Source organism: Phalacrocorax aristotelis, chromosome 5 (assembly GCF_949628215.1).
Source record: "Phalacrocorax aristotelis chromosome 5, bGulAri2.1, whole genome shotgun sequence".
Lineage (NCBI taxonomy): Eukaryota > Metazoa > Chordata > Aves > Suliformes > Phalacrocoracidae > Phalacrocorax > Phalacrocorax aristotelis.
This window is the reverse complement of record NC_134280.1, coordinates 27,170,268-27,196,059: the sequence shown is the minus strand read 5'-3', so window position 1 is coordinate 27,196,059 and position 25,792 is coordinate 27,170,268. Positions and strand designations below refer to the sequence as shown.

Below are 25,792 nucleotides of genomic sequence, written 5' to 3'. Positions count from 1 at the left end.
TTCAATGATTGTATTGGGGCAGTGGGTACTGCTAGGGGCACTGGAAAGTGAAAAGCTCTGGAACCAGCGTTTAGTGAGGCAGAGGAAATGTATTTGAAAATAATCTTAGCCTCGGCTAGAGATACAATAATAAACCTGCTTTAAAATAGAGAGCTTGCAGAACAAAATAACGAGTTGTTGTGAGTTGTCATTGTGCACAGGCTGTGATATATTGCCAACTTATTATTTCTGAGCTCTGCGGTGTGTCACAAATGCATGTATTTCTCTATTAAGCAACACCTCTGCAATTTGAAACCTTATTTGTTGGAACTGGTCTTTGGTTCGTGTTGTGTATCGTTTTAAAAAAGAAAATGCTGATTTAGTAGTAAGCATAATTAGTTGGTTTCCAGTAACAATTTTGCCTGTTTGCTTTGTAGGTATGAAGCGTCCATTAAGTCCTGACCATGTCTTTGAAGATGGGATTATGAATCAACCAGCTGTTCTACAGGGCTTTGAAGAAAAAGGACTGAGGAATGACAGACAGGACTATCAATTACGCAAAGAAAAAAAAAAGATACTGTTTTCCTTCTGCGAAGTGTGCAATATACAGCTGAACTCTGCAGCACAAGCTCAAGTCCATTACAACGGGAAGTCTCACCTGAAAAGAGTGAAGCAGCTAAATAATGGAAAACTCCCTACAAGTACAGCTCCTGGCACTTTGTTTGCAAGTACAAGCACAGGTGCGTTATGAGTATAGATGTTGGATTTTGGTCAAGAGATCTGAGGAAGCTTTTAAGGTCTACCTTCCCCACCCAACATAACCATTAAACTTAATATAGATTAATACTAGTAGTTAATAATAATTTGCCATGTTCATAATTACTGGTCTATTTCTTTCCCTGTGAAGCCAACTTATATTAAGGTAATATTGGGTTAATGCATGATTAATGGCTGTGTCGGGCCTTGTGTGGTTGAGATACGGTCCACTTAAAAGTAGCTGCTTTGGGTTCAAACAGTCATGTATTTTGTCATCTGCTTTTGTTCCCAAAACAAAGTTCTGGAAGGATGCTACAGGTACAGGCCCCAAATGCTTGGGCAACATGCGTAATGTAAAGGTGCAAAGCACATAATGCGTGGCTTCGTTTCAGCATTTTTGTTTTGGTTTTTTAGTTCAGTGTTAGACTTGGCTCATAGCTATTCTGAGAAATATGTATTTCCTTACTTCTCTTACTTCTATACATATATAAGAAAGGGCATTTAAGGGTTCCTGGTATGCCATATGGTCTCTTGCTTTGATGTTCATAGGTGAAGGATTTTGTTGCAGGATTAGTCATTTTCTGTGATGTTCCAACAGCACTGAAGAAAATGTTAGAGCACTTTAATGATTCTTTTCTTAGTGATAGTTGAAATAGATACTTTCTTTCGTCCTTTCCGTTTATTTTCCAGTTATTTTGTTAAAGTTTGGGAATGGGCTTGACATTCTGTAGAATCCAAAAGGGCCAAAGCTGGAACATGCTGTGGGGTTACTGTGTAGCTTAGGAGTTAAAATTAATGTTTCTTTCTGCTTTGTTCACTGATCTGTATATTAGACTAAATCCTAGTTACTAGTTATGCTACTCTATCCAGCGCATGTTGAAGTAGGCGTTCTGTTTTCATAGCTGAAGGATGTTGGTTTTGTTGCATTTAAAATAAATGCCTTCCATAGACCATTTACTCCTATTGCATAGACAATTTAATACACTGTATAAGAGCCAGTAGGAGAACAAGATTTTCTGAAATGTAGTTCTCAAAGAACACTTTCCAAAAATAAGTAGAAACTAATTTTCTTATAAATTGACATTATCCAGGCTCAGTTTTTATCCATGTCCTCTGGAGTGTTATTACCCCTTGTAATGGGAGTCTGCCTTTCCCATTTCTTTGGCTAACATGGTAAACAGAATGAATTCTGCACACGGTAAGAGAAAAATTATATTCACCTCACCTCCCCAGTGAACAGACTTCATTCCACGTGTGAAGGAAGCAAATAGCCCCTCTCATACTTCATTGTTATAGCTTCATCAGGTGGTGAACTGTTCAGCACACCTCAGGAAGCATTCTGCAAAGGTTCCTGCTAATCTGTAGTTGGAGTTTTTCTCTGTCTTCATAAGATGAACATGAAATTAATAAAATTCCTGTTGGAAAATAAGGTGACTGTAAAAGACACATGACTGTAAATATTCATTGACAGTACAGAAACCAGGATTACAGACCTGTCAGGACTGGCTTGATCTGTGTGACAGAACCAATCTGTACACCGTCACTGCCTCCAGCCTCCTTGGCTCTTGGTGGACTTTCTTCCAAATGGGGATGAACATGAAGGAGTCATGGGACATATTTTCATATTTGTCCTCTTCTGAAGTCCTGTCTGTGGCCTCAGGTTGTTATAAAGCATCCTTTCAACTGTTGTCTTCCACTGTGTTTTATAACTATAACCTCAATTTGTTGCTTGCAACTTTAAGTAATAGGCAATGGTCCTTGTACCACTATAGAAAACTCTACTAAAATTTGACAACTGTGGAATTCCATGTCTTGGCAATAATGCTGTAGAACGTTGAGATGAGGGGTTTTTATATACTTAAGGTCTAAATAACTTTTTAGACCTAACTTCAAAGTTACTTCTTTACTTTTAGAGTAAGGGTACAATTGTCAGAATTTCAAAAAGTATTTAGCAAGATATTTTTCTGAAAAGCCTACTCTGTTTCTATATACTCTTGTTTATTTTGCCTCCTCCACCTCATTACTGAAACCTAGAAGCTATTTTGTTATTGTACCTGTACCTGCAATTTCAGTTACTTCGTAGCAAGTGAAATTGCATATAAAAGAAAGTGTACGGCTGCTTTTCTTTAACTACTTAATTTTGTCAATATAATTGACTAAATGAGAAGGCTTTGGTGATTTGATCCACTGATTGAACTCCTAACTTTCTTTAGATTGGTGTTAAAAATTGTATGTGTGAAGAAAACAGTATTCAACTGGGAAAGTATATTGCACGTGATGTTAGTCTTTGCTATTGCTTATGTCAGTGATCGTTCGTTACCAGTCATACCCATCCTGTCTTACTGCAGCTCAGGCTGAAGTTTGTCAGTGATACCATTCCCAAGGGCCGTCCCTAGCCTTGTGCCAGGCATATCTGATGTATGGCCAGGCTTCTGCCAGGCGGAAATAAATGAAGTATCAGGAAAGTAAGTGTGTATTTGCTTCTGCAGCTTGAATTGGAAATTATTACAGTTATTTCTTACACGTGGGAAAAGAAAGGGTAGTTTCTTGCAGCCTCGGGGAAATGTATTTTGGAATGGGCCTGTTAAAAGCTTTTCAGCAGCTCATCTTGCTGGAGCCTGCCGCAGCAATAGCCGTGGGTCAGGTCGCAGCTTCTTGGGTTCCCGAAATCCCACCTGCCACCCCGAGAACAAGGGCTAAGGTACCTGCTCTGCTAAGGGGGAGGGGCCGGTTTTGACAGTATGGTACAAACTTGGCTCATTTAAGATTGCTTGCCTCCTTATCTGCTACCAGATAGCTAGTGAGTGAGTTAGTTGTTAAGGGAACAGCGGCAGGAGGCGGGCGGCGCGGTGCCGGCGGGGAAGGCGGCGTGGCTGCGGCAGCGCAAGGCTTCCACGCGGTGGCGCTGCAGCCCGGGCGACGGAGCACAGGAGCCGCGGCTGTGGCGTCCCTTGGCTGGCTCTGCTACTGTTATTTTCCTGAGCCTTTTTTATTAAGCAAGCCACCTGTAGGCCTAACAGTGCATCGTTAATATATGCTGTGTTAATATGGCCGCTTTTGTGGATGACTTTGTTATTTTCCCCCCAGTTCTCATTTGGAGATGACACCAATTTTGCTACGTGAATTCTCATGACTTGTTCCCTGGGGTGGTATCCTGTGGCGAATCTCCTGACTGTCTCTCCTTCGTCCCCATGCTAACATGGGAACCGTTGGTGTAGTTTCAGGAGTGTACTAGAAATACCTATCGAAGTGCAAGTTTTACAGATCCCTGGAAACGTGTGGGGTAGTTTCATTTTTGTTACAGAAAGGGCCCAAATTCTAGAAGTGGTCAAAGCAGAATCACTTTTCCCTGAGTCCTAGGCTGCTTTAAACAGCAAATGTGCTTTAGGGTCTAGATGCCGCTCATTAATGACGTTTGAAGGGCTGGAAGTGAAATTGGGATGTTAGTTCTCTGCCAGCGTATTCTAGTAGCAGCTCTGCCTTTTTGCTCTTGAAACATCTGACCTTGCAGGACAGTTTTGGAAATGCTGTGGGCCCCTGCGTTGTGACTCTTTGTAGGGAACCAGTCCTACAAGTTAATGTGTTCCCCTGTGGCAGTGAGGAAGTAATCACAGGATGATTTCCTGAGAGTTTATGAACACAACTGTGTGATCTGGTTTACAGCAATGATAACCAGGGATTTGTTAAACTAGCAAAATAAAGACTTTGGTTGTGTTCATTACTTAAATCAGGTCACAAAAAGGGCCTTGTCATGCACGGGAGAAGCTAAAACAGCAATCTTGGGTGTGGGAGGAGAACAAGGGAGTATGGAGAAGGCAAATTTTCTTCACTTTTGGCAATAAAGATTAGAACTGCTTTGCGTCCTTGTGTGATGCCATATTAAGTTGGAAGTCTAGGCATCCTTTCAGGTTAATGGAGGCAGGGAGGCTTACAATTAAAGTGCTCAGAATTATCCTTCAAAGGATCCATGGACTGTGTAGCTAACTTGTGTATTACTTTGCCAAATGCCTAGAGTTAGGAGGTGTGAATAGTGTCTTCAAATATGTCAAATAAAAAGGACCTTCTAAACATCTAATTTAGACTAATAATTAACTTTCTAAGCGTTTGACTTTTTCTTTCTCTCAAAAAGTAAAACTGACTATAGATAGACATTGAGAAATTATTCTGAAAATATTCCGGCTCACCTTTTGCCTGGTGCATGTGAGGAAGACTTTTTTTAATGCAACTCTGAAGACATTACCTTGCCAGGTGACAAAGTCAGTGCAGGATTAAACAATGGTCTGTTACAACAGAGCAAAACTGCAGTGCATTACTCTGATTTCAGTGGAGTTTTTCCTTTGTTTTTAATTGTCAAAAATCTGATCCTAAATGTAAGTGTTTCTTTGTAGGTTTCAATCCTTAGCTGGGCCAAGACTAGCTTTCTGACAGGTAGCTTAGTTGCCATCTAAAACTGCTTTGTGCCAACTTAATGGAGAACAGAAGTTTTGCTTACTTTAAGCCTCTTGATCTAGGTCTGCAAATTCCTCATCAATGTTTGTCATTCATTGCTCTAAAAAAAGGGCAAGGATAATCTGACTTTTATTACAGAAGATCTTTATGAATTATTCTACCAAGTACTCAGAGGAATGCTAAGCAGTAATCAAAAGTATCTTGAAAAAGTTTGTGAGCTGAGTCCTACTAAATGTGTGCATGCATAGACGGAATCGGTGTGTAAGACTATAGAGGAGAGGAGGAGATGAGCTATGAGCGTATCTTTCTTGTGTTACGCCAGAACCTTTTTATAGACTTGTAGGTCAGTGCTTGTTCTGCCTTCCACATCTGCTGCCTACAACCCGATCTTCTGGAAAGCAGTTTGAAATAAGCTCCTGCTGTGGGGCCACAAAGTGGAGCGGTGCCTCAGGGCTTTCTCCCTCTGCCCCCATATGAAAGGGAGGTTGCTACCAGTTCGCTGTCTGTTTGGAAGAGGCTAGGTTCTTTTGCTAAAAACCAAAACTATTACCTTTCTCCAATATAATTAAAAAAAAAATGCAACTTGGGAGCTATTGAGAAACTGTTAATATTTCACTTCTCAGTGCAGGATATGTTGACTTCTTTCTTATTCAGTCTTCTTTTGAAAAAGAGTACATTTGGTAGATGGCTCCGCATCCTTTCCATCACTTGAGTAGTTTTCATAACTTACGAAATATGTAACATTACATAAGTTAACTTTTTTCTTACAAAATGAAATGTATCTACAATAAGGGATTGCTCTTTTCTTTCACAGCAGTCCAAAATTTCAGCTGCTCTGAAATTAAGTGGTTTTATTATATTGTTCTGGTGCACTTGATACTCCTTACAAAATGTTCATGATAAGAGTTAATACCAAGGGACAGGGCAAATAAGAAACCATCTTTAATGTCAGCTAATAACTACAAACTGTCTCTAATACTTTGTTCTGCATTTGAGTAGTTGCACTGTGAAAGTACTGGTAAAATTCATAACAATAATAAGTAGATGATATGCATACTTACTGGTAGTCTTAAAAAAAAGGGAAAATTATTGTTTCATTGAGGTTGTTTTTTTTAAAGTAATTGTCAAGTTGCATTAGAGCAAAACATTCAAAAATTCCCCAATGAAACAAGAAAACCCAACCTTTTTTGAAGTTGGTAAAGGTTATCAGACCAATTATTCATTTGTACCTTCCACTTCATCTTCTTGGAGGCGGAGAGTGCATGAATGACATTTGTAAGCAAACAAATGGAATATGTGGCTAGTATGGAAAAAGCGGTTTATGGGGAGTGGTGCTGTGGGTGGAGTGGGGAAGAGTTTTGAAATAAAATTGGCTACCACAGTTGGCACTCTTTGCCAGTAGTTTGCATAAACATATTCTTGTATCAGAATTCTCTGCAAAATTCCGTCTTGGAGAGTTTAATGTGTCTTCAGGGACAGTTATGCTGTGGTAAAGAACTGGCATTTAAGACCTCAGGTAATCAGATGTTCTAGAGTCTAGGACCAAAAATACAGCTGTGCACCATCCACGATTTCAAGCTGAAAATGGCTGCAGGAGTGGTGATGACAGCTTCTGCTCAGGTTGGGGGGTCTCCCTTGTCATTTAAACAGCCTGGGCAATGGCCTGGAGAGCTACTGAAATCAGTTGAGTTCATGTTGCTGCAATGATTTCTTGACCATCTCTTTGAAGGTTGTGATCCACAGTTCACAGGCGTAGACAGCTGAGGTGAAAAGGGATCTATAAATGCAGAGTTACCATTTGTATTCAGTGTGCATTTCCAACAGTGATTTCTATATTAAAATAACTGAAAAAATAAAATAATAGTCAGATTTGTTTATTAATTTTACCTCGTAAAAGTAAATCAGATACTCTCTCTGTACAGTAAGTATCCTCCTCTGGGATCAGACCCCGCCAAAATTTCTCTCATAGTCGTCTCATGACACAGTAGTATATTTGGATAATTGTACAGGTATTATGATAAAAACTCCGGTCTCTCTCTGTTTTCTTTGCAAACTTAGCCTAGTCATGATTACATCTGATTCCTATTATACTGTGTATCTCTGTGGGTGTGAGTATGCACAGCGACACATGCCCTCTTACCTTTTTTGGGAAAGAAAACGTATCAAGTACCTGGAAAAGACAAAATGATTTACATAGTGGGAAGTCTGTGTGGGAGTAGGAAGAGCATGAATTTAATAAGCCATGGAGGTTTTTCATAGTAAGTAATTAAAAAATTATTGCTGGTTTTGAAAGGCAAAGGCATTGGTCATGTAATGCCATGCTTTTAGTTCCTGGTTTATTTTTTTTTTAAATACCTAATCTGCCTGACTAAACAGATTTTTTGCTGGGTCAGTATTCTAAAATTTTTCATCGACATATTTATACTTCTTTCTTACAAATACATAGGCTCTCTCTTATATAATAGTCTTTGTCTGTTATGTGGTTAAAAAGTACTTATTTGTTCATTTGCATAACTGTAAATTAATCTTATTTAGAAAAGCTGTAAGGAATCATTAATTCTTATTGCTGGATTTTTTTTTCCAATAACGAACCTCATCACAATACAGGCTACTGATTCTCCTCTGTCTTGCGTTCATTGTAGAAAAGATGGAGCTATTTTTAACTTTTACACAGTCTAGATAGATGATTCTTCGTTCTCTGTGGTTTGCAGCTGAATCTGTAGAGCCTTTCATAATCATATCTTTTTTTTTTAATGGTTTGTTTGAATTTGATCACTGTAACTGATTCCATGCATTGATAATGAAGGCTTGGGTTGCCTGTTTCTCAGCATAAATTCACCTCAGACTTCTACTTTGACAGTGCTCTGTGTTTCGGTACGCATGAAGATACAGAACTGAAATTGCTTTGCTTTCTTTACAAATGACTCAGTGTGTGCTTGTCCTTCCCTAAAATGTTGCCAGCGTGTGAAGGATTTTCAATGAGCAATGCAATAAGCCGGCATCTGGGAAGGTTTGAGGCTGCACTGGTTTAACAGTGCACTGTCACACAGATGATCAGGGCTGGAGCCAAGGCTCTGTAGCACCGTAGATCATATTGGTCACATACTGGAAGTTTTGTTTATGTAACTTGGTTGCTGTTTAAGCTGCTTAAATAGTACTGCCATAATGTGGAGTGGACTCCCCAGTAGAGGTGAGCGTGACTTTTATTATTAAACTTCCCTGAATTGCTTTGTGATATGGTATTAAGACTGGATGCTTATGTGTTTGGCATTATTTCTGTGGGCATGTCATTTTTGTTTTAGTTATTCCAGTGGAAAGGATGAAAAAATGGCAAGGCATGTAATACATGTTTTTTCTTCTCTTCTTATTTCGGTATTAAAAGTAACTCTCAAAATGTGGCAAGCTCCCTTTCCTTGCTTGCTGTTTGCAGAGGGCATCTTTCCAGTGGGTGACTTCCTATGCATTTTAAATGTTTGGAACATGTCAGTGATGCTGTGTTATTGTTATAGAAAGAAGCTAATTAGCAGTGTGACTAAATACCTCTTACCAGAGCCTGCTTTCTGGCTTGTTAAATCTCAAATTATATTTATAATGATATGTAAAACAAGAGCTGTCAGATTCTTCAGATAAACTAAGAAAGTAAAGAATGAAATAAATTGTATACTGGATTTGACATCTTGCCTATGTCTGTCATTGTTAATATTAAAAGTTATGAACTGTCATGCCCAGGATAGCTTCCAGTAATTCATTTGCACTGACAACTTGCTTTGAGAAGGGTATAAAATTACTGTTGGTTCTCCCTAACCAGTTAAAATTGAGATTTAGTGCAGTAAGCTTTATTTAAGAGAACAGATAGTGTGCTAAAGGTAGCCCGTGCAGTTCTAGCAGTAAATCTTTAAGCTCAAAAGCAGCATTATCGTAAACTAAATAGACTTTGCACCTATTTATTTAAAAAAAAAAAAGTTTTTTTATTGAGAATTTCGGCTATAGCAGAACACAAAATTAGTTACACTGAGTTACTTATTAAGCATTGCTGTTCTGCCAATGTTTAGTTTGAGGTGAGATCTGCTATGATTATATTTGCGTTTGCTGATAGTAATTTTTTTAATAAAAGAAGGAAAGATACTGAAAAATATTTGTTAAAATGTTTTTCTTGCTTGCTATAGAAATTCCTATGCTTACTATGTAAAGATTGCTGCAGGTTTTTTTCTATGAGGAACTAGGACAGCTCATGCGTTTTTCTGCTAAATATATTTATGAGGCAGCTGTTTTATAGCTTTCAGCTCTGAAGTTATAGATAAGTGTGTATTTGTTTGACAGAAGATTCGAGAATTTCCATTTACTGCCAGTACATGTAAAGCTTGGCTAAGCAGACTGCATCAGGAGCACACACCATTTGTATTAACCGATCTGTCTTTGCAAGTCCCAGGGCCACTATCTTGCTAGAAGCCACTGTGTGCTTTTGAAAGCATGAAATTAGTTTTATACTGAGCACATGGTCTCTCATTTAGCAGTTCTTTTTATGGTAATGGTCAATTTATGGTTCAGTGCCAGAATTTTGGTGTTCTGTCAAAGCTGATAGCTTCTGCTAAGGTGTTCTTTGGAGATAAAAACAAACACGCACAACCCAAAACAACACTCCTCACCCCTCACTCCAAGAAAAACCCAACAAAAATGAGGTTCATGGTGGGGATCTAGGGAGATCCTAATAAAAGAAAATTATCCCCAATGACCTAAACTAATCACGTTTCTGGTAGCATTTTGGAGTTTTTTTGTTGTAGTCTTTCAGATAACATTTGTAAGCATATGTTTGTCATTCATGATATAAAATTATTCAATTCATTGTCACCTTCTTACACTTCATCCAGAGTTTTATAATCACTTTGCAATAAGCTTTTTGCCGTGACATGGAAAATTACTATCCCTTGATGCTAATTTGTTCAGTGTGCTTATTTAATGATCAAGGGCGAAATGCACTTGAAAAATGTATATGAAGCACCCTAAACATTCAGGAGAGATGCTTTTTGGAAAGCAACTTTAAAACATGTTATGGACTTTGTTCTTTCTTTGGAAATCTATAGGAGACAAACTAAGTTGTTAGTAAATACTTTTGTAAAACCTCAATACATATAATTCATAAATTGATGAGCCAACTTTTTTACCCACATTTCATTCTTGGAAGACTACATTCTAACTTCCAGATTGCCAACTGTTCCCTCACTAGCAGCTGCCCTTAGTGAAAGATTAAGATGGTTAACATCAAGCGCTATTAGGATTCCCTTGGGTTACTTTGTCCAGTTTACGTTAATCGCTTTTATGTATTAGGTAACTTCAGATTGCGTTCCATAATTCTGACCGGATGCTGCAATAAGCAATTTTTCCTATGATACAATATTTGCTTCTTTGCTAAGTTCTGTCTGCAAGGGGCAAAATTTGACTTTGTGTTTTGCGTGGAAGATGTGGTGGCCTCTAGAATGGGTAATATTTATTCTCTAAGTGCTGAGGAGAGATCCTGATCAGCTACTGATATGCCTTCCTGGGAAAAAAGCAGCTGGAGGCCATAGCTTCCAGAAGGTTACTGAAGAAGTAAACTTAAGCTGGTGTACCAAATTTTTCTTATTCCATCATTGTGGAGGAGGGCAAGAAATAGAAGCTATGGAGACTATTGCACTTTGTCAAAGACACTGGGAAGGAGCAGCAGAGTATCACTTCAACAAAGCTTCTTTCTCAAAGCCATGTTGTTTGGATCATCACAATAGATGCAGACTGACAGCTTGCTTTTTATACAGCTTTAAAAAAAGAACAATTGCTGTCAATTTAGGACCTTTGAATAAATTTACTTGCTATTCTTTAGCGTGTGTTAAAAGGCTACCAGGCAGAAAATATTGTTATGAACATTTGGAAAACAATGTGTGACATGTCACTACTGTGACATATAAAACTCGTTTTATTTCTTTAAGTGCCTGAGCTCGAATGCCTTTCCTCGTCTTTGTATTCTTTTTGGGATTCTTTTTATGACTGTAAATGCAAGCTTGTCAAACTTCAAGCTGGCTAGTTCTTTGTTCCAAGATGATGATGTTTGAGGTGCTTTCCACTTCAAAGATCTTGCATCCTCTTCCAAGTTTCTTTATTGCTGCGTTTCTTTACTCCTGCTGTTTCGTATTGGTAGGTAAATGGAGAAGCAAGATCTAGTGTGCTAGTTACACTGAGCAAAACTGCTTTGCTTGCTGGTAGGGAACTGTTTCAAGAGCAATTTCTGTATCAGATTGACAATTATCACATGATACCAAAATTTTAATTTCTCCTTTAGAAGACATCAGTGTTGATGTATGGTGGTTTTTGCAGTTTGAGAGCGTTTGGGGTATAGCAGCTTCATTACTGCAAGGTTACTTACAAGGACATTCTGAAGAAGAGGATACTGTAAGCTCAAAGGAAAAAATTATTGGGGAAGTGGTAGGGACTTGTGAGTAATTCCATGTTGATCACTTGACTTTGGGACCCAAGTCTAGCCAAGCTATTCATGGAAAGCTTGGATTTCCTTTTTTTAGTGAAGGTCAGTGATGATTCCTGCCAGAGAAGCAGAGTAGACTGAGAACCGTAATTCACTGTGGCAGCCCTGCTGAAGCCCTGCTGCTGAAGCTGGAGTTTATTTATGTTTTTCCTTGTCTATAGGATAATAGAGCCAGAGATGTTCTAGAGGTCTCACCCAGAATATTCAGCCAAGAAATTGTGTGGTTTTTCATATGCTTTCTGTTCTGTTGGATTCTGAGCAGTGCTCATAACATGTCTTTGAAGGGAAAATGAACTGAGTTACTTCCCTCTTTCACGTATGCTTTCTGTTCCTGAAAGGATACTTTTTTGTTGTTTGGAAGTGAGGAAGGCAGGGTACTTTTTGATCTGTATGGGTGTAAGGAGAGTGCTTTTGTATTGACACCAGCAGTTAGGGTAGATGAAAGGCTAAATTCACTAGACTGAAAAAGTTTTTTGTCTGTGATTGAGCAGTGCAGATGTCAGGAGAAGATGAGGAAGTCTTTTTAATACTCTGTAAATAGAGAAATACAGCTTCTTTAATGACTGAGATTTTTCAAAGTCATATAGTGTGTTATAGGAGCTACCTGAGGGAAAGGATAGGACTGTGAAAGCTCAGTGGGCAAAACTTTTCCTGGTAGGCAACTTGTGAAAGTGTCAGACTTTTGACTGGATGAGAATTTGTGGTGTGATGTATTTGGTGATACCATTTGTTAGTGTGTGTGGTTGCTCTGGATGGTGTATGAGATCTGTGTTCCGATCACCTGTGTTCAGGTGATTAAAGGATGTTTCCAGGTCTCGGGACTTCTGAGATCATTGTGGTGTGGTGTTCTTTGGATTTTTTTTTTTGTTTTGTTAGCTGTTCACTTGGGTAATATTTGTACTTTTGTTGAGCTAGAAGGAGAGAGAGAGCAGGTCTCTAGTGTGCTGTTTCCCTTTTGCTCTCTTCAAGGAGTCTGTCTCTTCAGAACAGACAGAGGTCAAAATATATCATCTGGAAGTTTGAGAGTTCCACCCAGGGCCTCCATTTTCTTTCTTTAGGATACTTCATAGTAGGGAGAGTGGAGAGAGGAAGGGGAGGGAGTTTCTTAAGGGGATTATGAAATCCATGAAGGAATTTCTTAAAATTGTCTTTCTATATCTCAAATTGGATTCAGAATTTTCACATATGTGCAATCTTCTCTTGCTCAGCCTAGGGTGTTTGCAATGATGCCATCCTGAAATGTTTTGTTTCATAATAGGTGGAATGAAACCATAGTTCTGGGACTGAGCATTTAAACGTGAACAGAAAAGAAGGCTTTTTTTTTATCAGCAGAACACACTTAAATGGGACATGGAGAAAATAAAGAGGTGAGGAAGATTTCTAGGCTTTAGAGTGGCACATCTGGATAAAGAGTCACAGAAATCACTTCATCAAGAAAAAGCAGACTAGTTGGAAAGAACTGAAGTGTATTGTTAGGAATTGCAATTAGTGTATTGTGGCCAGCTTTGTTAGCGGTACCATTGAAGCCTGTTATGCCTCTAGTAAGGTTCTGAATAGTAAAAATCCATCCTTTCTTAAGTAATCAGTGTAGCAACCTCTTTTTAAGGAAATATAAATAGCACTTGGCACCTGTGTTACCCAGGTTTCTTCTGAAAATAAGGTTTACGCTTTTCAGTCACTTTGGCTGGTGAGCAGGGCATAGGCTTTCAGAAAAGCCAAAGCTGAAACACCAGAAGTTTTCTTTGCTGGGATTAAATAATCAGGAAAACATCCTCAGATTTTTTTTGTGGACACGATTATAAAAAATGCTTATATGAAAGTGGTGTAGTACCACATTTTTTGTTAATAACTATTGACAGAAACAAGAAAAAAATCTGGCAGAAACAAGTAAAAAATATTGTCCCTTCTTCATTTTGTTTGTCATTTGCAAACACTTGTGCATTTTAATAATCTATCCTCTCTGACAATTATTTCTCCCTTGAGGGAAAATTTTTTAGGTTTTTTCCTCCCCTTCCTCTCCTCCTTTCTCAAAATAAGCAGGTTAAATGACATAGTTTTAGAGATTACTTCAGGTTACCTTTGCTGAAATAAAATATATTTGAGCTGACATTGTTCTCAACTGTGTACTAGACTTCTACTCTGGAAGCTATTGTTTTCTGTGCCATTTGTATCCTTCTGTAGGTAATATTTTTCAGTTCAATAATCAATGAAGCTTAAAATCCAAATCAATAAAATAAGAATTTACCAGAAGCTATGGAATAAGTCTGTAATCTGGTTGTGCTTTGTAAGGAAATATTCACCCGTGAGTATTTGGGTGACAAAGCTATTTACTTAAAGTACTTAAAATACTTTATAAATTACCAACCTGTAGAAGATTTTTTCGCAAATAGTCACTGTTTGGTACTTCAAGTGTTTCCTATTGTTCACTAACAGTTATTCAGTTAAGAGGCAGAAGCAACCTGTTGCTTGGTAAGTATGTCAGGATATCCACTAGCAAAGAAGTGGTAAAAATGAGAAAAGTGTACCTTAGGGAAAGATTAGCTTGAAATCTTTATCCAAACTATTAAGTAATTATGAAATAAAGAAAACCTTGAATGGATGGAATTTCGTATGAAATTTGCTAAATAGAGCTATATAATTGTAATTTTTAGTTTATAAACAGATATTAGATTTGTAGATGTTTATGAAATAGTTTGACCAGCTTTTACCCAAAACTATCATGTTGTTCACAACATGATATTTATTCATTGATCAAGCCCAAGTTTACTAGTCTTCTGAGAAATGGGACAAAACAGAATGAGCTATTACAAGAATAGACAAAGTTGCTGGAGATTTCCATGCTCTGCAGGCGCTCTGCAACCCAAACATATGGCTTCTCCTCCTGCTCTTTCATTCATGCACATACTCACTTGTTGGAAGGATGTCTTTATATACAAGAAATATATTTGAAGGTTGTTAATTTAGTGAATACCAAGCATTACTGAAATTTAAAGACCTATTTGAAATTGAAGTTATATATATCAATTGCATTTTATGTCAAGACTCGAATGGCAGAAGGCAAGAGCAGGTTTTAGTGGATAATGATCCTGTCTGTTGCATGTTAATGCACTGGGCAACCACTCTAGCAAAGACAAGCCATGTTTACAATCATAATGTGCTTATTTTTTGCTTGAATTCTTGGGAGGTGATGGAATGACAGACACATAGCTTTTTTCTTAGACTAAACAAAGTTGTTTTCCCATCTTTTTACAGTTTTGCTTCAGAAATGTTTGCTATGATTATCCAGACTTGAAGTCAGTGGATGAATTGGGTGAATAAAGCTATCTATACTTTTAGAGTGTTTCTACTTTGTACTGCTTTCCCCATTTGAAAACCTGCGCTTGCTTTGATAGATCGCGAGCACAGTACCCTGGTTGCTTCAAGTCTTCCCTTCGCAAGGTTGATGCAATGCATCAAAGTTACTTTAACTGCTTTAAATAATGAGGAAGAATCCTAATCACAGAAAGTGTCATGGATTAATTGAATAACTACGGGGAGAGCAGGAATGTGTTCTTTCTGCTGGCTGCTGATTAGCAGGCTGTTTGACTGCTCGGAGTCTCATCCATCCAGTACGAGAGGTTATCATTCTCAGAACTGACAGCTGTGCACTACGCAGAAGGCAGCTGATCCAGCCCCTCTGAATGAGGATATGCCTCATTTGTTCAACAGCGATCCCTCTGTGGCAAAGGCATACTGCTGGAAGAACATGAGGAGTTCAGCAAGACTGGATGAGGTACCCATGTATGAAATAGGGAGCATGCATGGAATCTGGGTGAAAAAATAGCAATTTTAATTCTGCCTTCAGTGGTCAAAAACATGTAGCTAGAAATGATATATCCTAAAATGTGTCAAAATAGCAGCTTTTAGTAGGTAGTTGAGTGGTGATAATCTGCAAGAATTTGATATGCTACTGTAAATACACTGCCTATCCTGAAATTAAAGTTCCTTTAATCACTATATTATTTTCTAGGCCTTCGATTGCACGAACATGTTGTTTAATGCCGACCTTTGATAGAGTTCTAGAGTCAGTAGAAATTGTATTGCAAACTCAGGGTTTCAGGTGTTACATAGTTCTTAGAGCAACAACCAGTAACAGTGCAGACCTGCAAAAGAGGACTCTCTTGAGGAACCACAGTTTTGTAGAAATGGTCATTTTGGGTTTTTTTTTTTGTCTTTTTCCTTTGATCTTGTTACTGAACATTAGTGGAACGTGACCGTACTGTTGTGGAGCAATCAGCTGCCAGAGTGAAGGGAAGTCTGAAGGGACATCTACCAATTAACTGAAAATAATGAGAAATCGTCTTGTTACACTCATCAATGCGAACTTGTTACCAAGAAATTTGGAAGTCAACACATTTTTAAGCCATGTATGGTCTAGCCTGAGTCTTCTGGTATAAACAGTATCAATGCATCCACTGGGGCTCATAGACTCTGAGGACCAAAGGAATCGCCAAGTCTTATCTCCTGTACAATACTAACAAAATAATCTCAAGCATTAATTCCTTCTGTAGAAGAAATTGCTTTCCCTAACATGCCAGTGCGTGCTATTAAGTCCAGTAAATCTGCAATTGAACTAGAACACATTATGTAGAGACAAGTCCAAGTTCAATTTAAGGACTTCAGGATGTGATGAATTCACTTGATACACTGTTGAATTGTTTAAATGACCCCTTACCTTTGCAGTTCAGAACTGCATCTTACTGCCACTTCGAATTTTCTAATTATGAGCCAGGTGGTGCCTTTTCTTCCCTACTATTAAAGAACCTCTATTATTAGATACATTCTCTTTTTAAAATGGTGTGGTATCTTGATTTAAAGTCTAGCACTGTTTGCATTAAGTGTGCAATTACAAACACAGATCATATAACATCTGGAAAGAGTATGTATTACTTTTTTCTTCTAATAACATGGTTTGCATCAGTGGCCTTAGTGACTCTCTGATGAATCAGAACAACAACTTTGCCTCCGCATTAGTGGACTGGTGGGTCCTGGTTTTTATGGTCTCTACAACATACCCTTAACAGTAACAAATACTCTTTCAACCAGAACAGAGTTCATAAAGCTCTCTTTCTTCACATCAGGTTAGGAGCATGATACCAATACTTCTAAAGAATTTTCTGGACTTTTGCTCTCTTTTCTCCTCCTCCGGTTAATTTTCAGCTGGCAGGATTAAGCTTTTCTCAGTGAGCACTTGTGAAACGACAGTTGCTTTCCAGGACAAATTTCTTAAGGTATACACTGCTTGTTTTGCTCTTCTGTAGAAATTGGCCTCCACTTCTAAAATGATATTAAATACTGAAAGGCAACTATGCAGCCAGTATATGTCTGCCTCTTGATACTATCCAGGATGAGCAGTGACCTTTGTCACTGAAAGTTATTTTACCAATTGTTTCATGTTTATTGCAAACGCATGAAGCTTAATATCGGTGAGGGGTGGGTGGGAGGCTGTAGTTTTAGTCTGATTCACTTCGTATTATGTGTGCTTATCATTTCACCTAAGTTTTTGGTGTTAATTTCAGGTTTATCTAAAGCATAACTTCAGTAAAGACACAGAAAATAGGTAATAGGCAGAATATTCTGTATTCCCTAACCGGCTTGTAAAGACACCGCATATATGATTTACCTGACAGATGTTTTCTTCCAGTTTTACCTGAAGTTTTGGATCTAAGAATGTCTGTAATCTGACAATGTAAATAATTTTGTTAGGTCTTAATCTTTTTTGGTACTCTAGTACTAGTACCTGACAGGCATGCCCATTAGCAATTGTCGTCTTCCCACTTCATTGGGATTGTTTAGAGACAATATCAGTGTTATATTCAGACTATTATACTTGGGATATCTCTTACTCATTTGGAGCACGTCCCCAGTACCCACACACCCACATCCATCTCTCCACAAAGACTTCGTTCTGTAGTTTGTGGTAAGAGTGGAAGCACAGTGCAAGTGTACTAATTTATTTGGATTACATTCCTTGCTGTTTTACTTGAGGTGAAATTCTTACAGTTTAGTTGCACAAAACGGTCTTGACAAGATATTGCTGTTAACAGGCCTCTTTTTACGCCCATGACTGTAATACATAATACTAATCTTTCTAATACCTTGCAAGCTGGTGTTCAGGATTTCTGACTCCAAAAGTGTGCTGCCAGAGTATGGCTTTTTTTCCTGATACTAAACTTTGTCCCACTGAAGTGGGAGTGAAGAAGCTCCATGAATTTAAGTATTGCTTGGAATTTATTTCTGCAATTTCTGTATTGCTTGCAAACTTGACCTTTATCTAAGCTCTTCTTGCTTCTGTGTCACAGCGACTCCTGATCCATATGTATACCTGTATTCAGGATTTTGAGTGCTGTCCATGATTAAATAAAAAAATATGTTGCAATTTTATATTTTGAGAACTTAAAATCACAGCATGGTTTGAGTTAAAAAAGGAAGTTGTTTTGTAGCACTATGTAAAGTGGAAACACTCAAACTAAAACAGAAGTAGAGTTCTGCTTTTGTGCACATCATTGAATGCCTGGGAAGGTTGGTCACTCCTGAATTGCCTGCTTTTTTTCCTGCTGTGTAAACCCACCCTCTACTTCCCCCTACTGAAGTTAAGTAGTTACCCCAGGTTCATTACATTTTTTTCTGAAACATCTTACACTCTTGTAGTCTAAATTGAAATTTTATGAAATCACATGGTAGTATTTTCTCCCCTTCTCTTATATTTTTCTTTTAGTGTCAGAATTTAAAACTGATTTTTCTCTGCAGTGAAGTAAATATGTGGTGTGCTTTCCTGTAACTTACATTCCTTTAGCTGCAGAATTAAGTTTAACATGTATAAAGCTTTTTTGTTTGTTTTATAAATGACTGTTTAGGCCTTCTTTTTTGGTTTGGTGGTGTTTTTGTAGGTGTTTTTGGGTGGTTTTTTTAATATGACAAACCTAATGTTGCCTATTCTGCTTCATGCTTCAGCTCTGAGACTGAGTATTTTGAAACACAGTTTTGGAAGTTGCTAGTAACTGCTGAACAAAAAGACTTCTTTTTTGGTAAATAAAACATTTATAGAATATGAGAAGTTGGAAGGAAAATATTTTCGTCTAAGGTAGTGAGCATGGCTTGGTTCCTCTAAAATGACAACACATAAGAGTGTTTTTCCTCTTTTGTCATCCATCAGCTACATGTACATCTGAGGCTTCTGATCTTTGACTTAAGCTACTGTTAAGTTTTCATTATAAATGTGCCACCTACTGGAGCAAAAGGCCCATCAGCAAAGATTTATTAATGTTATCTTCTCCCAGACACATTTGCATAGTAATTTCTTGCTAGATTCCTGTGCTTCTGGTTGTCAAATCTACACTGCTTCTTGTCAGCCTCACCATAGGGTATGAAAAGAATTGGAGAGGATGTGGAGCATGGAGGCTTAATAAAATGCCTGTACAAAAAATTCTATAATGAATTATAATGAAAAATACTTGCCTGCCAATGAATGTCCAATCAGGGAGTGTTACCTATGTAGGTGCTGTATGTCTTGATTTCAAGATGGGGAAAAAAAAGCAATTGTTCAATATAAACTTGTAGAAAAAAGAAACTTTAAACAAGATTTTAGATTACACTGTGGTGGGTGGTGGTGGTTGTTTTTAAAACAAATCTTCATCCTTGTCTTGGCATAGGACTAGTCATGATCATCTTCACAAAAGAGGCATTTTGCTCAGAGCTTGTTGTCTTTTATGTTATAGTAATTAACTGAATGATTATTTGTATTGCAGGTATGTCTTAAGATCCACAGATTATTATGCTAGACTTGTACAGAATTGTGGGAAAGACTTATCCCCCAAATTCTAAGATCTGCTTAGAAACATAATGCATGAAGACAGTAGAGCAAATTGGAAGAGAATGATCTAGAAGCAATCACTCTGCTGAAGTCAACTGATCTTGATGTTTCTCAGGAAAGTGAACGTGTGTTTTGGCAAAACTTCATTATATCATAGTAGAAAAATGGCTAATGCATGAACAAGAACAAGCAGAACAGCTTCCCGAAGATTAATCTGTTTTGCTGCATATTAAATTTGTGTGTTTCTGTAGGACAATTTTTGACTTGGGCGGGGTTGCTTTTTTTTTAATGGGCTAAACACAGCGTAGGTGATACGTTAATGACACAGCTATAAAAACTTGGTGGCTTTCCTTATACAAGTTGCTAGTTGTTTCTTTCCATGCCTTGCAAGTAAAACTCGGCAATGAGGGCATCTGCTTTTGAAAAGGAAGAGTGAATCAATGAATCGTTCTCAGAAAATGAGTATGTAGTCTAACAGGCTATGGAGAATGAGATAGGAAGAGGTCAGAGACCTCCTAACTCCCTGTCTCAGGTTGTGATGCATGTTGCACACACCCAGGTTTTCAGCAACCCGGTTCCAGGTCCTTAATGTTAAATGCAAAGAGTCCAAATTTTATGCTTGCTGAATCTTAAACTTTTGTTATTTCAATAGAAAAATAAATGTGAGATTGCATAAATTTGGAGTTTTAAAATATGGATTTGTACACTGCCTGTTCATTCGTTTTATCTGTCAAATGCTGTTAAACTACTTCTTGATCTGGAGATGTTGGGATGGTGTAAAACATGTGGTCCATTTATCATAGATAAATAGAATGTAAATAACTACGAGAGACTGTCAAGGAAGTTGGAATGACTGTTGATAGGACTACACGGCATGTCTGGGATGGCACAGTAATTGGAAAGAGCTAGCAGCAGGATGTTTTCCTTCAAGTTTGGCACCTATTTCTCTGAGCTTAAGAGGGAAATTGAATTTCTTAGTTTTAGGTATTTGTTGCATGAATTCTCTTTTCAGTTGTTTATTTGATAATTGAATGGCTAATTTCATATTGCTGGATGATGGAAATTTAGCCTTGTTAAGGTGTTTTCTGATGTGTGCAACTGAGCCATTTCCAAAACATTCATTTTAAAAAAAAAAAAATATATATATATTTTCCTGGCTTTGTGTGTCAAATTTGTGAGGAAGAGGTTGCACATTCATTTTTCAGTGCTACATGAATGAAGAAAAGACATGGTGAAAAGCTCAGGGAATTAATGGCTTTTAAAGACTTGGAGATCCTTAAACAAAAGGTTTTACAGAAGTATACTGATTCTGATTTTTGTTTTCCCATTATGTACTATCTTTGTCTTAAGCCACTTCCTTGGAGAGAATAAGCTTTAGGATCTTTTTTTCCTTCTCATGACCCACCTAGTTTTATATTGAGTAGTCCTGCTTATGGAAAATATAAATTACTTCTTTTTCTTTGTTAGGCAACTGAGTGTAGTCTTCTACAGTTTTGTGAAACAGGCCAGGGTGTATGTCTGGCTTTGCTCCAGGTAGTGAGCACTTGGAGTGCTGGGGCTGGGGCAGTGCTTCAGGAAACATGCTGCTTGCAGGAACAGGGCTCACATTTCCATTGGCTGGAGAAGTAGGAACATCAGCTGGAGTCATTAACATCGTTGTCTTTAGGGGTGCCTGTTGCTGATCTGCCTACTTTCCCAGGATGGGACACTGAAGCCAGTAAATAAGGCAATAAAATATTTCACAGGTAATAAATCTCATACACCAAAAGAAAATAAGATCTAAGCAGTTCTAAGAACACTGTTCTTTCAAATGTTAGGAGATTGAGGTCGTATAGAAAGGGCATGGATAAAGAAAAACTCTGCTATTTTTATAGGAGGTGGTAAAGATTGTATCACAGGAAACTTCTGAAATGCTTTTAAACATTTCAGTAATGAAAAAAACAGAAAAGGGAAGTAAGTCCTAAGCAATGTCTGAAAGTGAAAACACTTAAAGTACATGAATGTAACTCAAGGAAATACCTGAGTGCAAGAACATATCCCAAGGAGATATTAGAAATAAGCAGAGTACACTATTATAGACCTGGGGGGGGGGGGGGGGGGGAAATCAAGTTCTGCATGCAGTTTTATGGGCATGTGGAACTGATTCAAGGCCTATTTCTTCATAACTGGGCTTTCAAGGATAAAGAAATGACCTTATCTATTATTAAAACCATTGTTCAAAGTATGATTGGATTTTTCAGAATGTTTTGGTCATTAGTCTCTTGCCTAATGGGTTTCAATTTATAAACTTTAATAGGTATATATGCGTGTATATAGTATACACACATGTAGAATTAAAAAATAACTAAAGATAATTCCAGACTACAAAACTGAGGTGGGAGGAGAAGTGCTATACTAGTCGCCTAAGCAGTGATAGATGATTCCAGTGAATTGCAATTAATTTAGTGCGTGTATTCATAATGAGAACATAAATTATTTAGTTCTCATTTCAGTTTATTTCCTCTTATGCCTAAGCAGAGAAAATATGCTTGGGAATATTTGAAATTCAGGACTACAGAATCTAGTAAGAGTAGAAAAGACATGCTGGTTGAAGTCACTGAGAGATATGTAATACCTGGATGTCTTTCATAAAATATTGTGGTATCTTAATTACAGCTGTTCAAAAATAGTACAAGCTTTCTGTAACATTAAGGTAAACTTCTAAAAAAATCTTTCTGGAGAAACATCTGGAGGTGTTTTGAAAGTCAGAAGTTTGTCTTTGACTCTCACATATGATGCTTTTCTGGGGTAACCTCAAAATAAGCATGTATTTTCTCAATGGTATGTTGTAACAATAAATAAAACCACAATTTTATTTGTCTTCCAACCAAGAATTGTTTGCTAGTTACTTTTCAGTTATGTAACCTAAACAAGTGTGCATAAAATTATAATATGTTCTATTCATTATATGTTCCTTATCACTTATACTGAATGCCCTTAGAATTACTTTGAGATGTTTTGAGTATTTTTTTGTGTGTGCAATTCTTCCTTCCTGTGTAGAAGAGGAAACTGCAAGGAAGGTTTTATGAAGTAAATATATAAAGGTAATATATTTTGGGGTGGGACTTCAGGTATAACAAATTTGAGTGTGTCTGTGTCTTGTGCTTGTGGCATTACAGTTGAGGTGTGGTTGTTTTGGGTTTTTTTGGTTTGGTATTTGTTTGGTGGGTTGGGGTTTTGTTGGTTGGTTGGTGGTTTTTTTTGTGTGTTTTTTTTTTTTTTTTTTCAGCCTAGTAACCTCTGTGGCCCCTATCAACCACTGAAGTCACTTCAGCTTTTGTCAGTTGAGAATGATGACTTGCCTGTGGCTGTCAGCATCCTGAAGGAGGTTCAGGCTCATATATGCCATTAGGAAAACTGCCAGATATTATTCCTTGAGAACAAAGATGGCTTCAACTGAGGGAGTGGATATTGTTGAGCATTTTCATGGTGCCTCTTCATACTCTCAAGGACTAAGATGGTCCTTAGCTGCATTTGTAAAGGCAGTGACTGTCTTCCTTGTTTAGTATGTTAAATAAAGGCTTTTCTGCATCTCTTTAATTGCAAGAGATTGCAGAGTTTCTCTCTTAATTGAAATTGCCTATGTTTAGGTAACTCTTATTTGGCAGAAATAAAAGAAACCTGTATCTCTGTCCACTGTTGTGAGTCCAACTTTCTGTCTAGATTATGTGTTCTGAACAGGTATTCTAACATTCTGCATAGCTCACAAAAACAGCCTGTTTTTTTTCTTTTGTCTTTTCCAAACATAGCAGTTAAGCACAATGTTGCTGAAAACAGAAGCTAGGTAGGCTGATTTGCATCCATGGCTGGTGTTGCTGTCTGTGCCTCAGATGCTTTTTCTGGCACATTATTAAGCTTAGCCCGCCAATGGCTGTTTAAGGGTGCGCATATGATTAGCACGCTGTGGTGGCATTGCTGATAGTCAGTCTGTAGGGAGTACCGCCATTCTCAGTTTATTAAAGATGAGCTGCTGCTGTTTACATAGCTTGTTTGTATTTCATACATGTCCTGTATAGTTGCCTCCAGATATTTACTGTCCCTCAATTATCTTCTCAACTTAGCAACTGATCAAAGGAGAATTACCACTTGCAAAATTAGATCTGTGATAAAATGTTCCAACGTAGCTGCGATCAAATTGCCCCTTCATGAAACTGAAGCTGAATCACTCCATGTTTATCATACAAAAGTATTGTGCGTGGCTAAGCTTTTAGACAAGAACAAACATTAGATTATGCTGACTGCCATCATTAATTAGTTTCTAAATTCTGTCTTTCTAAGGTGGAGTTGCAAATCCATGTGTCCCACATCTAGAATTCCACATTTCAGCCTCTGAGATTTCTGAGAGGTTTGTAAAATTGTCTGTTGCCAAGCTGCTTTCTACTGAGTGCACCTCTGGGAAGGCTTCTGTGGCTCACTTGTTTTATCCAGTAGGAGTCTTGAAACAGTTTCCACTCCAGAAATGTGTTCTTGATTTCCCTGTTGAAGATGGTAGTATACAGAGAATTGAGTTGAAGAGCTTGAAACTTCTGCTTTTAGCCAGATTGGACTGTCTTCAAACACATGTGGAAAGCATTAACGTATCTTAGTGTACGAATATTAAATTGGCAGAAACATGTTTAATGTGAAATTATACATTATGGTTGAACTAGGTCCTGATTTTTGAGTCAATAGCTATATGCATTTGTGAAAGACTGCAGTAACTACTAATATGGTAATCTTATCAGATAAATGTGATACCACAGGGCATGTTGGCTTACAATCTGTGTTTAAAAAACCCTGTGTTTTGTGCATAATAATAGGAGCCTCTGTTCATCTGTTAACATGCAATGCACTTATTTGTTTTTTTCTTTTTTTTTTCCTAAAAACTGTACTTTGTTACCCTTGGGGTAAAAAAAGTATTCACTGAAAACGTTTTGAAGTTTCATGTCAGCAATATGGATATTAAAATTAGCAAGGTCAGGAAGACTCAAGGTAAGCTTGCGTGATAGTTCATGCTATGCATAACAGCTTAATGGTTAAACAAAGCGGCACCCATTTGGGTTTCAGCAAGGACTTAATCTGTCAAGGTGTTGAGCCTGGAATCCAACAGACCACTTCAGAGCTTAATTTTAAGTTTTTAAGCAACTGTCTTGAAGATCTGTGATTAAACGTGGTTTTCTCTGAAGTGACTCAAAGGCAGTAAAACCAGTGCCATGTCTTGTACTCTGGAGCTTCACCACTGGTAGCAGGTACCGCTGGGGTTCTACAGCAGAGCAAGGTCAAACGCTGAAGCAATTTCTGTGAGCAAAGTGCAGTACTCCAGCTTTTATTGGCAAATCCTCAGTAAGATGTGGAAAAGTTGTGGTCATGCTTGGAAACTGCTTGGAATTGGTGTAACTGTTCAGATTGTAGCACCCGCATCAGTCAGCTAATTCTCTTGGTTTGTGAGCATTTTTATGTGCCTATTGCTTTGATAGACTACTTATGTGTTTTTAAGTAGGGCTCTGACATATGATTTTATTGAAATGTGCTGCCATCAATACTATATGAAGTGGTACTCATATGATTAAGTTCTACACAGTTGATGGAGAATGACTTGCTTTCAGTATGCTTCTAGATTCTATTTTCATTTACCAAAGCTGCTTAAATAAATAAACACTAAAGAAGTAGGTTGAATTTCTATAGTAGTGTAGAAGATTTTGGATTTTCAATACTTAATAAACCTCGACTTGTATTAGAGTGTCGAAATGTATTGGCAGTACTACTCAAATCGAGGCAATATTTTCTCTGTTCAGTTACAAGTTTTGAAACCTAATTGGTTTATAAACCTAAAGGTTTATTTATCTTAGCTGTATCCAATCATATTACATTGAATAATTTCAAAAGGAAGAATGGAACTTCAGTGCTGCAGGTTGCATTGTATGTTGAAATAACAATTCTTATGTCTGCTCTCAACTGATGTGAATGAAGTATGTAGCATTGCTGCATGCTTCTTTGATCATTGCACCTACGCAAAGATACACCAAAATCTACAGACTGTGTGAGAAATGGTATTTGCACACTTCCTAGAATATGTCCTTATCATCCTCTTTTCCCAATAAATAGCATTCATATTTATTAAAAGTATACACTTGGAGTAACAGCTTCCCCCCCCCCTTTCTTTGAACTCCAAACATTCCTAAGGCTTCAAATCCTTACAATACTAGGTGCATGGGTTTTTTTGCGGG

The 25,792-nt window shown here is 37.7% G+C and overlaps 1 protein-coding gene across 6 annotated transcripts in view; it reads left to right on the top strand.

Annotated features, from left to right (window-relative positions):
* The first annotated feature begins 416 nt into the window (after nucleotides 1–416).
* The window catches only part of ZNF385B (zinc finger protein 385B), a 139,656-nt gene continuing 114,280 nt past the window's right edge, over nucleotides 417–25,792 (top strand). For 3 of the 6 annotated variants that reach the window (XM_075093638.1, XM_075093632.1, XM_075093635.1), the window contains exon 1: nucleotides 8,063–8,374. Coding sequence is in view for 3 of the 6 variants with exons in the window: in XM_075093632.1 (XP_074949733.1) it covers nucleotides 8,350–8,374 (25 nt within the window). In the remaining 3 variants the exon portion in view is untranslated. Of the gene's footprint in view, nucleotides 720–7,308; nucleotides 7,443–8,062; nucleotides 8,375–15,447; nucleotides 15,468–25,792 lie in introns of those variants that run through there. The other 3 variants (XM_075093631.1, XM_075093634.1, XM_075093637.1) reach the window with 3 other exon arrangements.